This window comes from Hippopotamus amphibius, chromosome 11 (genome assembly GCF_030028045.1).
Source record: "Hippopotamus amphibius kiboko isolate mHipAmp2 chromosome 11, mHipAmp2.hap2, whole genome shotgun sequence".
Taxonomy (NCBI): Eukaryota; Metazoa; Chordata; class Mammalia; order Artiodactyla; family Hippopotamidae; genus Hippopotamus; species Hippopotamus amphibius.
Window position 1 is genome coordinate 44,948,460 of NC_080196.1, and position 13,918 is coordinate 44,962,377.

A 13,918-nucleotide genomic window follows, 5' to 3' on the forward strand; every position below is an offset into this window, starting at 1 on the left:
ACAGAAATTTATTTCTCACAGTTCCAGAGACTGGAAGTCCAAGATCAAGCCGCCAGCACAGTCATGGTCTCGGAGGACCCTCTTCCTAATCCATAGATGACACCTTCTCACTGTGTCCTCACCAGGTGGAAGGAGCAAGGGACTCTCTGGAGTTTCTTTTTTTAAGACACTCATCCCATTTATAAAGGTTGTGCCTCACAATTTATGTAACCCCCAAAGGCTCTACCTACCAATACCATCTCCTCCAGAGTTTAGGATTTCAACAGATGAATTTGGGGCACACAAAGGTTCAGACCATAGCAATGCCTCTCATTGAAGCTCGGAGTAAAACAGCATCAAGTGGCAAATGTAAGTGGATGATTACCTCTCCAGGGGAACAGGACATTTCTGCATCACTGGGAGGAGTCATTTCGTACACATTGCCCTATTTGAAGTGTTAGAGGAACTGTAGCTAGAGCAGTACACGTTTTAAGCACAGTGGGGTTTGGGGCACCTGTAAAGAACATAATCTTGTTTGGAAAGATGAAGTACATTGATTTGATCCTAGTGGAACTTGAATTCCCCATACATTTTCCTGGGCTTTGCTTATGCCCTTTCTCCTTTTCCCTATCCTCAAAGACATAAAATTGCCTGAACGAGGCTAATTAATTAAGTAGAAACTGAGCCTGCTCATGTGTCTAGGAAAATTTTGAATTACAGTTGGGAGGATTTTACACAGCTTCGTATTCTAGTTGAAGGGAAAAAAACCCTAACTTTTTCCTGAATGCACTGAGTACGTATCATTTCTTAGTATCTGGCTCTTGGGCTTTCTTGGAAGCATAATATCTGAGATCAGTACACTCAGAAGAAAATAATTGAATTTGAACCTAATTAGGAAAGTTCACAGCTCAGGAAAGATTGGTGAGGAAGTGGGGACAGGAAGCCGACTTGAATCAGTGATGTTTTCATGAAGCAGGAGTAGAAGCTGAAGCCTTATTCTATATCGTTACTGTTAAGAAGGTGGTTGGAGAAAATACATGTGCTTTTCTTCGAGGTGAACAGCCCCAACTGGGCCACAATGATTGTCTTCATTTTCTTTGGTAAGTGAATTATGCTTCCGGTTTATCTGAATGCATAATACCAATTCTTCGTGAACCAAATGCTGTCTCCTGTCACTTAACTGTCAAGCTAACAAAGGTTTATAATATAAAGTATTAATTACAAATTTATACTTTAATCTAGTTTCTTACTTTTGCAAAAATGTACATCTACTTTTATTCATTTATAACTCTAGAAAATGCACGATGTGAAAATTGCATTAACCACTCAGGTTGTTTCTTTTCCATATGTAGAAGAATCCAGTCACCTTGGGTAATTGATTAGGGTTTATAGAATTTACAGTCATACTAGAGCCTTTTAAAAATGAAACCTTCCAGTACCTATTTACTAGTTATAAGATGACAAATTTCAAATTATTATCTATTTTTCTTTGATATTAAATTGAAACAAGATTAATTTAAACCATTCAATTTCTCTGATTTTAGGGGTTAATATTTAATACGAAGGAGACAGTGGACTAACATAACACAACATCAAATGCTTCACATTTCAGTCAATTTTTGTAACCTAGAGATAAAGTGTGAACTTACCTTTCTTGTATTGGGGAGTGTGAATGTATTGTAAGATGTTAGTAAAAAAAATAATGTATACTTAAAGTAGAATCTATGACGATTTCCTTGCTATATGTTATTGGAGAAGCTATTATATTCTCATCAGCATGCCGTAGAATCTACAAATTGCATTCAGAAAAAGCGATAGTTACAATTGTAGCTGAATATTAATAATTTACTCATTAAAACAAAGCCAGTGTATTTTCTGCTTACTCACTGCTAATAGGTATTGATGAATAAAGGCACACTTGTGGGCAAGGAAACAAAGAAGACTATTTCAAATTATGCTAAACATAAAAAGAGAGTCTAAATAAATCTAGTCAAAGAAAATAAAGGCAAGAAGGAGGGAATCATTTATATATTTTCAGGTTTTGTGGCGTTTAAATAATAGGTATTCAAAATTGTGCTCCTTGTATTTATTTCTAATAATGTTTCCTTATTTCTGTTATTTATAATGATGAGAAATCTAGGAAACTTTAATTTTTATAGATCAGGCAACAATATAATGAAACAAGCAAAATATGTTACAACCTCATCATGGTCCCCAGTGAAAAGCCGATAATGGCCTCTTGTTTTCAACTTTCACTTCTAAATCAACCTTAACACTGTGTTGCCTGAAGGAGGGAAATCATCTCTAATACTGTTAGGGTCAAAACTGAACTATTTGATAGGTTTAATAAATATTTCCCATGGTGCTTGCTTCAGAATATTTGTTCAACATCATTTAAGTAGGCTTTGTGATGCCAGAAAGTTCTGCAGCCAAAGAAATGTGAGACGGTGAATTTTTAAAACAAAGCATTTAATATCTTAATGAGTCTTATACATCTTTAAGAGGTTGATAAAGTGTGCAATATTCTCCATCTTATTTATTTTAAAATAGAAAATGTTTTTCATTTAGCATTTCAAGAGGATCCTTGAAAACTCCTGACTTAAATACGTGGCCATAAGTCATAGGAATGGATAAGAATCTGAAAAGCTAGAGTTATTTTGATTCTTCTGGGCTGAATCATCAAAGTGGTTTTCCTAGTTGATTCAGTATTTCTTCTGAGTGAAAGGTGTGGAAAATCGCATTAAATAATCAAGTTGATTATTCAACCTAAAATTTTAAATATGAACGAAAATAAAACACATTTAGGAAAGATAATATGTAGAATTTATTAATGATCATTACACTGAGTGAGATTTTGATGATATACCCAGGAGACCATCGTATAATTTTCTTGGAGAGATATATGATCACGATGTAATGATCAGTGGCAAATAACACTCTAGTTTCTTATAAACTGAGTTTCTGAAATGAAATCCCTACTGCAGGATCTCTGGCAGGCTGGATTGAAATAAGTAACCTTGGGCCGGAGCTGAAGTGGCTCTTTCTCTTTCTCTATGCTTGCTAACCTAGAATAGAAGCTTGGCTAGATGAGGTTATCCGTGAGCACGTGAGAACACAGAAAGCAGATATGTCAATTTCCACTCCAGCCCTCAACAAGAAAAACGTGACCAAGCCACACACATGGGCCTAATCTCCAAATGCAGTGACTCAGCCAGTAGTACACATGAGCCAATCAGTTTTCATGGATTCTCCTTAGGAGAAGAGGTTTGGAAAGCAGTAAGATGTTTAAAAAACAAAGAAATGTTATGGCTTTACTTGAAGCCTGTAACTCTATGTTGTGACAGGCCATTCATAATTAACATCATCTTTTTAAAAATTCAAATAATTTGGCTGTGATTAAGACATAGCTTGAGGTCTCTTGATTGTAGTTAATATACTGTCTCTATAACTTGATCGTAATTTCCATATTTTTCTATGGATTGATTAAGCAAGTGTCACTTTGTATGCTTGCAGAATTAGCTTGAGTAATTGGTACAATATACTAAATTAACATTGCTACTTTCTTCATATTTTAAAAAACTTACCAAAACCTTTTCTTTTCTACCCAAAATAACTTGTAAACATCTGGCAGGTGTTATTTTTATTGAATATTATCAGTTATTTATATATAACTCATGAATAAAGGATGATTCAAGTTGGTTAAGTCAACATGCATTAACTGAATATCTAGAATCCATCATTGTGTTGATGAGGGGGATACCATTATGAATTAATGCCTGCCAAGTGAAACGCCAGAACCCAGTGGTAAAGACAAACACAAATATACACATTCATTATGGAGCAAAGATGCTATAATTGGGAAATTCCCAAGATTGTAGTGAAACATGAGGGGTGTTAAATTCAATTTGGATGTAGGAAAACTGGTATTGCATTCAGGGAAAGTTTCCATAAAAATAGGTAGTTATCGTGGTGAGTCTTAAAGTACAAAAAATGATTATTCCAGACTAAAATGAAAAGGAGTGCCATGCAGTAAATGCTCAGAGGCACAAAGCAGCATAGAGAACTTGAGAAACTATAAATGCTTGAGGACCTCCAGATTGCACATGATGAAGAATAGGAGAGTCAGGCTATGAGGAAGCATCCATAGAATGAAGCAGAGAAATGGCAGGACTAGAACGGTCCATGAGGCAGAATAAGGGGTCTAAAGAATCTATCCGAATAAGATGGAACTGAAGGCAAACTGACTAACTGGTGAGTTGGTCAAATATTCAAAATGAGAATCAGTGAAGTATGCAAGAGTGGATATGCGAGAGTGAAATTGAGGATATCATTAACTCAAGGTTCCCACTGTGGGCGCTGTGATGGAATTGCTGTTGAAGTAGGGTGGTCCAGCAGGGAGTGGTGATGAGCAGGACAATATTGATGACAGTATTATCTGCAAGTGTGTCTGGAATATTTAGGTGGCAATAACAGCATCTGCAACTGGAATACTGGAAAATAACAGGATTGAATTAGATATTTGAGAATCATCAGTCTAGAGATTTTAGTTAAAACCATAAGTACATGGAATTGTCCACAGGAAGTGTGTAAAATGAGAATGAGAGAAGTCTGAGGACAGAATCTAAGCTACAAATATACTTCAATAGAAAGGTAAGAAGATCCTGAAAAGAATTCTATCTGTGGTCAGAAAATATCAAATGAATAAGTATCAAGAGAATTAGAAGAGAGGGTTGCCAAAAGACGAGAGTTTTAAGAACAAAATGACAATGAAATGCCCAATGATAAAAGTAGGCAAGAGGGAATGTTGAAACTATTAAATTTGATGTCATGGAGATAACTGAAGCATTTTTAAGAGTAGTTTGAATGGAGCAATAGAAATAACAAAAAATTATAAGTTGAGAAATGAATAGGCAGTAAGAAAGAAAGAAGGCAAATACAGACTTTTTATTTAAAAATCCTATATAAGAGAATCAGAGATCTATAGCTAGAGGGGAGGTTAAGATCCATTCCAGACTTGTAATGATTTTATCATATTTCAGTTTTCATAACGCTGGTTTTGATCATTAATAACTTAGGTTTGAGATAAATAACTGCCATATTGTAATATTGCTTTTGTTTTCTATTGTTCTGTTATTGTTGTTATTCAAGCTGTGGGGCTATGCTTGGACAATGAGTCCACTTCCCAAACCACTGATTGCACATATTTAAGAGAGCTCTGCCTAAGTGAGGCAGACGGATGTAAACGTGCCTGGAGGATCATGGAGGATGCCTGTAATGTATCAGGTAAAACAAGTCATTTAAAACACCCTCAAATAATTTCATTTTACTGAGATAAAAATAGAATTTGATCTTTTCTTCCAGTCTCTTAGGAACTAAGTTTTCTTTAAATACCTTACTTATACTTGGTATTTAAGTGATTCACCTTCAATTAGTTATTAGTAAACTTGGTTGCAAAAGACTATTCTTAAATTACTGGAGGGCCCTAATGCATTGACACTGCAGGCAATTTCATGCAGGATTTCAGATTATTCTTTTACTTATCTCACCATGTATAATGTTACAATTATATATATGTCTCTCAGAAGCATGGCAACAATTTTTCAGATAACATGTTCTTTTGCTTATATGTTACTGTCAGAATAGCATAGGAAGATAACATTTGTCATAATCAAATACATTGTTTATTTGCATGTATATAACATGGGTTTTATATTCTTGCAACATATACTCTATTTTCCATTCCAACTGTGTCAAGAACAAGTTAAAAAATATTTTTAACTTGTTGCACATTCCAAGCATTTGAGAGGAGGCCCAAGAGGTAGAGAATATGAAGATTGGAAAGTTACTGTCATTGGTTTAAAAGAAAAAAAAAGGCCTGAATGTATCAAGTAACTGAACATATATTGAATGAGAGCATTATAGTGAGACTCCATTCACTAAAAATAGATAAATTGATCAAGGAAGGAGATATTGCCCTAATACTATTATGACACAACATTTCAAAAGTCTTATACTTGCATAATCAGTTTTATCAACTTGTATAATGAATATGATAAAACCATAAAAACCCAATAAACTTTCTGCAATATTCAGTAAGAGAAACCTAAAGTGAAGAATAAAAAATATATTCTTTCATGGCTCACTTTGTTTCTCCAACCATTTTACGAAGAATAAATTCTGGACTGCTCAAGACCCTTGCCTATCTGCCCGTGCTTCCTCTGCCTCCCAAAGATGTAAGGTGGAGTGTGTTGGGTTAAGAGGCAACCACCCACAGTTCTGACAAGGTCAACATTCACAATCTCCACCATCAGAGCTCCTGTCCAGCCACAAGTTTTCAAGGAATTACATAGGATGTAGACAAAGAAGCAAGATTTCCTTCTCTTCCTTGCGCTTGGGGAGAGTACATGCAATGTTCATAGGCCAAAGAAAGTTGCAAGTCTCTAATCCAACATTCTCATTACAGTTCAGGAAAAGAATTTCAATGGCAAATTTTCTCAAATCACACAATAATTTTAAGATGAGAATAAAGGACAATGACAAAAAAAATCTGTTATTTGTTTTGACAGTGAAGCTCCTTGTTACATTTTATAAGGCAATTTAAAATATCACTTTCAGTATGTCATGAATTATTACACATTTATTGATTTCAGTATACAAATAGCAAGTCATTTGCAGTGAATGGTAATATTTGCATAATTATACCATGCATGAAGCTGAAATAGAAATATTCTCAAATACACAAATGAAATGTACTCAAGTAGTTTTATTCAGAAAAATGAATAAAAGAAAATTGTTGGGTAGATGAATATGGCTTTTTAAATTAAAGCAGAACTTGAAATATTGGTAATTATGAAAGATGTGCTATTCAATAATATTTATTGGGTGTTTTCTATGTGTCAGGACTACGTCTTTTTCCACGATAAATTTAGAGCCACTTGCATGTCTCTTATTACTATCTTGGAATGACATGTGAATAAAATAGCAGATTAAGACCAAATAGCTAATAAAATTGCTAAGCTGACAAAATAGCTAAGATTACAGAGCATTCGGTTCACTTAGTGTAAGGGCAGCTCTGATTATTATTAAAGAGCAAAAGTTGCCATTTTAAGTGGGGACAAATCTGCTTTAAAATACAAAAAGTTTTAATCTATTTTAGAAGTAAATATTGGGGAGGAGGACAGTAGAAATAGTTTTTTTGTTTGTTTGAAAAGTCAATTATATGGACATGCTGTAGCAACCCCAGATAATTTCATTTTAATAATGAATTACTAAAAGTCATATGTTAAAAGCTTTGGGTAAGGGGAGGCTCCCTAAAGCTTTAATATACCTTGGGTTGGAGGACTCAGAAATTATATTCAGATTAATATCTAGAGTGTTATATGTTTGACTGTGAAATCCAGGCAACCCCTGCCAGATGAAGGATTCATCCAGCTGTAATCTAAGCATCCAGTCCTTAGCAGAAAGCAATTTCCCATTTAAAGATTGTCTCTGCTCTGATGACCTCTATTGTACTATTAACAAATTGCTTGGGAAAAAGTGCATCAACGAATCAGGTAATACGTTGTTATATGAAATATTTACATTCATTAAAAAGAAAAGTACAATATCAAAATGAACCACATCTATGTAATTTGATGAACTCTTTTGTTTTTTCTGGTGATTTGATTAATTCTTCATGTAATTTAAGGTTCTGTGCGCTGTAGATCTCAGTAAGTGCATGATATGTTTCTGTAATTGCTAACCACAATTTCAAGTTTCATTCAATCATAGTTCATTAGAATTATAGACTCACTCATTCAATACATATATTTGTGAGGCTCACTATGGCTTTGCACAAGACTTAAAGGATAGAAGATGAATAAGGTACCATTTCTATTGGTAAAGAACACAGAGTCTCCTGAGAAAGACCAAAGTATAATAACTTACCTAGAATTATGCTTGCCCCTGGATAGGAGCACTTGATTATTTAATATGCACTTATTTACTGCCTACTAAAGATGTCAGCCTAAAGGTGAAGTAGGGGTAATCAAACTAGTCAGCATGTGTCCTGTGTTACATAAAGATTTTCCAAGGGATACGTGGGATCCATTAGTCCTAAAGGGATCAATTTCCAAGTCCTCCATGTCCCTATGTCCCTTCTCTGAAAAGTGGTCAGCTTGAGAAAGCATCTGTTTTTGTGGAGTTCTCAGCTCTTCTTTCATTATCATCCTTCCCCCACTTTATAAGAGAGAGGTTTACCTCTCATCTATCTCGAATGGTCCCATTGCCCAACCCCTCCAATCATTACTGGACAGTTTTCTGTTCCATAGTTTTACCTTTTCCAGAATCTCACATCAATGAAATTATATAACATGTAGTCTTTTGAGCCAGTTTTCTTTTATTTAAAATAATACACTTGCGATTCATCAAAAAAAAATATTCTCTTTTTTGAGGAGTAGTATTCCATTGGATGGTTATACTACACATTGGTTATCCGCTCACCACTGAAAGTCATTTGCATTGTTTCCAGATTTTTAGAGTTTATAAAGCTGCTATAAATATTCACATATAAGATTTGTATGAATATAAGTTACTTCTCTTTGGTTAAAAAAATTATTGGGTCATGTAGTAAAGTGTATGTTTAACTTTATAAGAAGCTTTTATACTATATTTCGAATCTGAAATAATCATAAATGTATGAAAGTTCCAGTTGCTCCACATTCTCAGTGGCATATGATTTTTTTTTTTTTTGCAATTTCAAAACATGTTTAATGGTATCACACTATGGTTTTAATTTATACTTTAATAATAATGTTGACCATATTTTGGTGTGCTTTTGTGCCATCTATGTGTATATTATTTGGTAAAGTTTCTCTTCAAAATTTTGCTCATTTTTAAATTGAGTTTTGGCATTTTATTGAGTGTTAAGAGTTGTTTCTTTATACTGGATAGGGTTTATCAGAATACATGTTTTGTAAATATTTCCCAGTCTCTGTCTTTATTTCCTTAAGATTGTCTTTCAAAAAGCATAAGCTTTTTTTTTAAATTTTAGTGAAGTCAAGTTTATCATTATTTTTCTTTTATGAATTATACCTCTGATGTTGCATCTAAGAAATCTTTAACCAACCCAAATTCACAAGTAATTTCTTGTATGGTCTAGAATTTATGTAGTTTAGGTTTTACATTTAGGTCTATGAGGCATTTTGAGTTAATTTTTGCATATAGTGCAAGCTAAGGGTCAGATATGTTCTTTTACCCTATGGGCATCTAATTGTTCCACCACATTTGCTGAAGATAATTTCAGTTTCACCTTTCATAAGAGATCACTGGGCTGTATATTAGTGGCTCTACTCTCAGATTTTCTATTCTGTCCCAATGATCTATATTTCTATACTTTTGCCAATACTCCACAGTCTTATTTATTGCAGTTTCATGCGATGTCTTAAAATCAAGTAGTGCAATTCGTTTAATTTTTTTAAAATTGATTTGGCTATTCTCCTTCTTTGCTGTCCCATATAAGTTTTACAATCAGCTTGTCAACATCTGCATAAAAAATTCTGCTGGTATTTTAATTTGGCTTAGATTGAAACTATAGATCAATTTGGGTAGAAATGACATCTTTACTATGTGAGGTTTCAGATGCATGAATATGGTATATTTCTCCATTTATTCAGGATTTTGATTTCTTTTATCAACATTTTGTACTTAGTGTAATAGTTCTCATACACATTTTGTTAAGATTAAGAGGTATACGTCACTTTTTTTAACCTTTTTTTTAAACTTTTATTGAGATACAGTTAACAGACAATAAACAGCATATATTTAGAGTGTACAATTTGATATCCCAATCTCCCAATTCATTCCCCCCCAACCCTCCCCGCTTTCCCCACTTGATGTCCATATGTTTGTTCTCTACATCTGTGTCTTTATTTCTGCCTTGCATTTCCTCTTTCATAGCTGTTAGCATTTGCCTTATGTATTGAGGTGCTCCTATATTGGGCACATATATATTTATAATTGTTATCTCCTCTTCTTGGATTGATCCCTTGATCTTTATGTAATGTCCTTTCTTGTCTCTTGTAACATTTTTTATTTTAAAGTCTACTTTATCTGATATGAGTATTGCTACTCCAGCTTTCTTTTGATTTCCATTTGCATGCAATATCTTTTTCCATCCCCTCACTTTCAGTCTGAATGTGTCCCTAGGTCTGAAGTGGGTCTCTTGTAGACAGCATATATATGGGTCTTGTTTTTGTATCCATTCAGCCAGTCTGTGTCTTTTGGTTGGTGCATTTAGTCCATTTACATTCAAGGTAATTATTGATATGTATGTTCCTATTACCATTTTCTTAATTGTTTTGTTTATGTTTTTGTAGGTCCTTTTCTTCTCTTATGTTTCCCACATAGAGGAGTTCCTTTAGCATTTGTTGTAGGGCTGGCTTGGTGGTGCTGAATTCCCATGTTAGAGAAATTTTCAACTATAATCTCTTCCAATATTTTCTCGGGTCCTTTCTCTCTTCTCTTTCTGGGATCCCTATAATGCGAATATTGATGTGTTTAACACTGTCCCAGAGGTCTCTTAGTCTGTCTTCAGTTCTTTTCATTCTTTTTTCTTTATTCTTTTCCACCTCAGTGATTATCACCATTCTGTCTTCCAGGTCACTTATTCACCATTCTGCCTCAGTTAATCTGCTATTGGTTCTTTTCAGTGTATTTTTCATTTCAGTTATTGTGTTGCATATCTCTGCTTGTCTGCTCTTTAATTCTTCTAGGTCTTTGGTAAACTTTTTGATCTTTGCATCCAGTCTTTTTTCAAAGCCCTGGATCATCTTCACCATCATTATTCTGAATTCTCTTTCTGGAAGGGTGCCTATCTCCTCCTCATTTAGTTGTTTTTCTGGGTTTTTATCCTGTCCCTTCATCTGGTACAAAGTCCTCTGCTTTTTCATTTTCTCTATCTTTCTGTGGCTGTGGTTTTCAGTTCCACAGGACAAAATACTGCTGATACTGCTTGATACTGCTGTCTGTCCTTTTGTGGAGGAAGCTATCTAGGAGGCTCGTGCATCTATACTTCACTTTTTTGATGCTGTTGTAAAAAGCATGTTATTTTACATTTTAATTTTCAATTAAACAGAAATACAATTGATATTTTATATGGACCTAATATCCTGTGATTTTTCTCAACCCAGTTATTAATTCTAGAGGTTGTTTTGTTTTGTTTTGTTTTTGTAGAATCTATAGGATTTTCTACATAGATAGCCTTGTTAACTATGAATAGAGAGTTTTACTTCTCCCTTCCCAATCTGTAAGCCTTTATTTCTTATGCTTGCTCTATTGTTCTGAGTAGAACTTCCAGTATAACGCTAAGTAGGATTGTTGAGAGTGGCCATTCTTGCCTTTTTACCTGTCTTAGGAGGGATGCATTCAGTTTTGCACAATAAAGAATGTTTTTTGTAGTACGTTTTTTGTAGGTTTGCTTTATCAGGGTGAGGAAATTCATTTCTATTACTGGTTTGCTTAAAGGTTTTTATAATGAGTGGATAAATGGATGTTAAATTTTGCAAATGCTTTTTCTGCCTCTATTGAAATGATCACATTTTACTTCTTCAGTTTTTTATATGGTAAATTTTATTGTTGATTTCTGAATGTTGGATCCAGCCCTTCATTTTGAGGCTACATCCTGCTCAGTCACAACGTATTATTTATTTTATATACTGTTGGATTCAACTTGCTAATATGTTATTGAGGGTCTTAATATTGAGGGTCTTAAATCTGTGTTCATTGAAGCAAATTGGCATGTTTTCTTGTAAAGTATTTGTCTCATTTTGTTGTTTGAGTAATGCTGTCTTTAAAACGATTTAGGAAGTATTTCTTTCTCTTCTAAATTCTAGAATGGTATACAAAGAATTGGCATTATTTTTTCCTTAAGTGTTTGATTCAATTCACCAGTGAAGATATCTGTGCTGTTCTTCATTGGAAGGTTTTTAAATGTTCAGTGTGTTTAATTGTTATAAGACTGTTCTATTTCTTCTTTGGTAGTTTGTCTTTCAATGAATTTGAAAGACATTTGTTGGATTTGTGTTGAATTTTTACTTTTAGAGTTCCCACTTTACTCTTTCTTTTAGTTTCTCTCTCTCTGCTAAGTTGTTCCTAATACTCCCAAGTTGTCCTTTAAACATCTGAAGAAGTTAAGGTGATGTCCTCACTGTTGTTCAGGTACTGGATGTTTGTGTCCTTCTCTCTCTCCTGTCTGTCTCTCTGTATTTCTCTTTCTGTCTCTGTCTTTTCTCTCTCAATCTCTCTCTCAATTTTGTTCTACATTATTTCCTTTGTGTTTGATTTGACTTGAAATTGCTCCTCAATTTTTAGTTTCTTAAGATGAAATCTTATCAGTGATGTAAGCATCTCATTACATGAATTTTCTTCCAAGTGCTGTTTTAGTCACATCCACTAATTTTAATATCTTGTATTTTCATTTTTATTCATTTGAAAATATTTTCTTGTTTCCCTTCTTTCTTTTCAATTCAAGGTTTATTCATAATACCATTGTTTAATTTCCAAATATTTGAGGAATTCTAAGATATTTTTGTTCATTGGTCTCTAATTCCAACAGCATTAAAGAACATATTTTGTAAGGTCTCAATTCTTAATGAAAATGATAACTGCTAAATATCACCTATACAATGTGATACACGTGAGATGATACACACACACTTACTCACTTGAAGTTACAGAGGAAGAAATAATGGTGACTCAGAAGCCTTCATAGAAGAAATGACAGACTTGGGCCTTTTAGGGTGAATTGGGCTCATTAGGGAGATGAAATAAAAAGGATGTTCTAGACAGAGGAAGTAAAATGAAGCAGAAGACATTGGGGAGCAACACGTTCTTGGTTAAGCTGGTTTATAGAACAGAGGAATCTTAGGAGATACGGGAAAGAGACCAGACGTTAATAAGAAGGAAGAACTTGTTAACCTTACGCATCTTTCTAAGGAGATTAGACTTCAATCTGTTGTTCTGAGGAACTGCTAATGCATTTTAAACAGAAGACTCCAGAATCAGTATTTCGAAGGATATCGTTTGTTGGCAGTGGTGTAAAGGATGGAATGGAGGCAGGGAAAGGTGCAGGTCAGGAATATCAGTTAAAAAGCCACCAAAAGAGTCTGGGAAAGAGGAGATACATGCCTAAACTACCACATGGGTGCTGAGGACTGTAAGGAGAAGAGATATTTAAGAAATATTTATAAATTATAATAAATAGGAATTGGTTACCATTGGATATGAGGAGTAGGGAATGTTACTAAGCATGTGATACAAGCTGCTGGCTTGGGACAAGGTATTGCTGTACACGGAGACAGGACTAGGGACAGAAGTGGTGAGTTATATTTGGAGAGTTTGCATGGGGCGGGCACACTTTGGCAGATTCCTGTTAGGAACGTTAGTATTTTGTTTTACTTTTCACATGATGAATATATAGTTTTAAAAAAGCAGCGATGGAGTGGACCTCGTCTGGCTGGTGTTTGGAAACATGGGTCTCACACTGAGGAGAGTATCCTAAAATAGACACACAGATTTGGGAGTCTATGGTTTGTAAGAAGCAGATACAAGCATGCAGGCATATAAAATTGGCCAGGTAAAGATATGAAGTGAGAATATAAGTATTTTGATAACAACATTCGCAATCTAGGTGAAGAGACCACAAGGAAGTTTATAAAGACAGGAAAAAGAAAAACTATAGAAAGAATTTTGAAGCCAATGAAAGAGAGAAAGACACAGAGGAAACAATCGACAATTATAAATGCAGAGAAATCAAATAGGATAGAGACTAAAATGACATCAGTTAGCTAATGAACAGGTCTTTACTAGTTTTAGGTTGAAGTAGACTGAAACAAAAGCATATAGAAACATTAAAAATATTTATTGACTTTTTGTTTCAAGATGTTAGAACTAGTTCATTTAT

At 34.2% G+C, this 13,918-nt stretch overlaps 1 protein-coding gene across 1 annotated transcript in view; it reads left to right on the forward strand.

Annotated features, from left to right (window-relative positions):
• Positions 1–1,056: 1,056 nt before the first annotated feature.
• The window catches only part of GFRAL (GDNF family receptor alpha like), a 57,783-nt gene continuing 44,921 nt past the window's right edge, over positions 1,057–13,918 (forward strand). Inside the window, 3 exon segments of the mRNA XM_057698198.1 lie at positions 1,057–1,079; positions 5,128–5,262; positions 7,374–7,532. Coding sequence (XP_057554181.1) covers positions 1,058–1,079; positions 5,128–5,262; positions 7,374–7,532 — 316 coding nt within the window. The 5' untranslated portion in view covers position 1,057.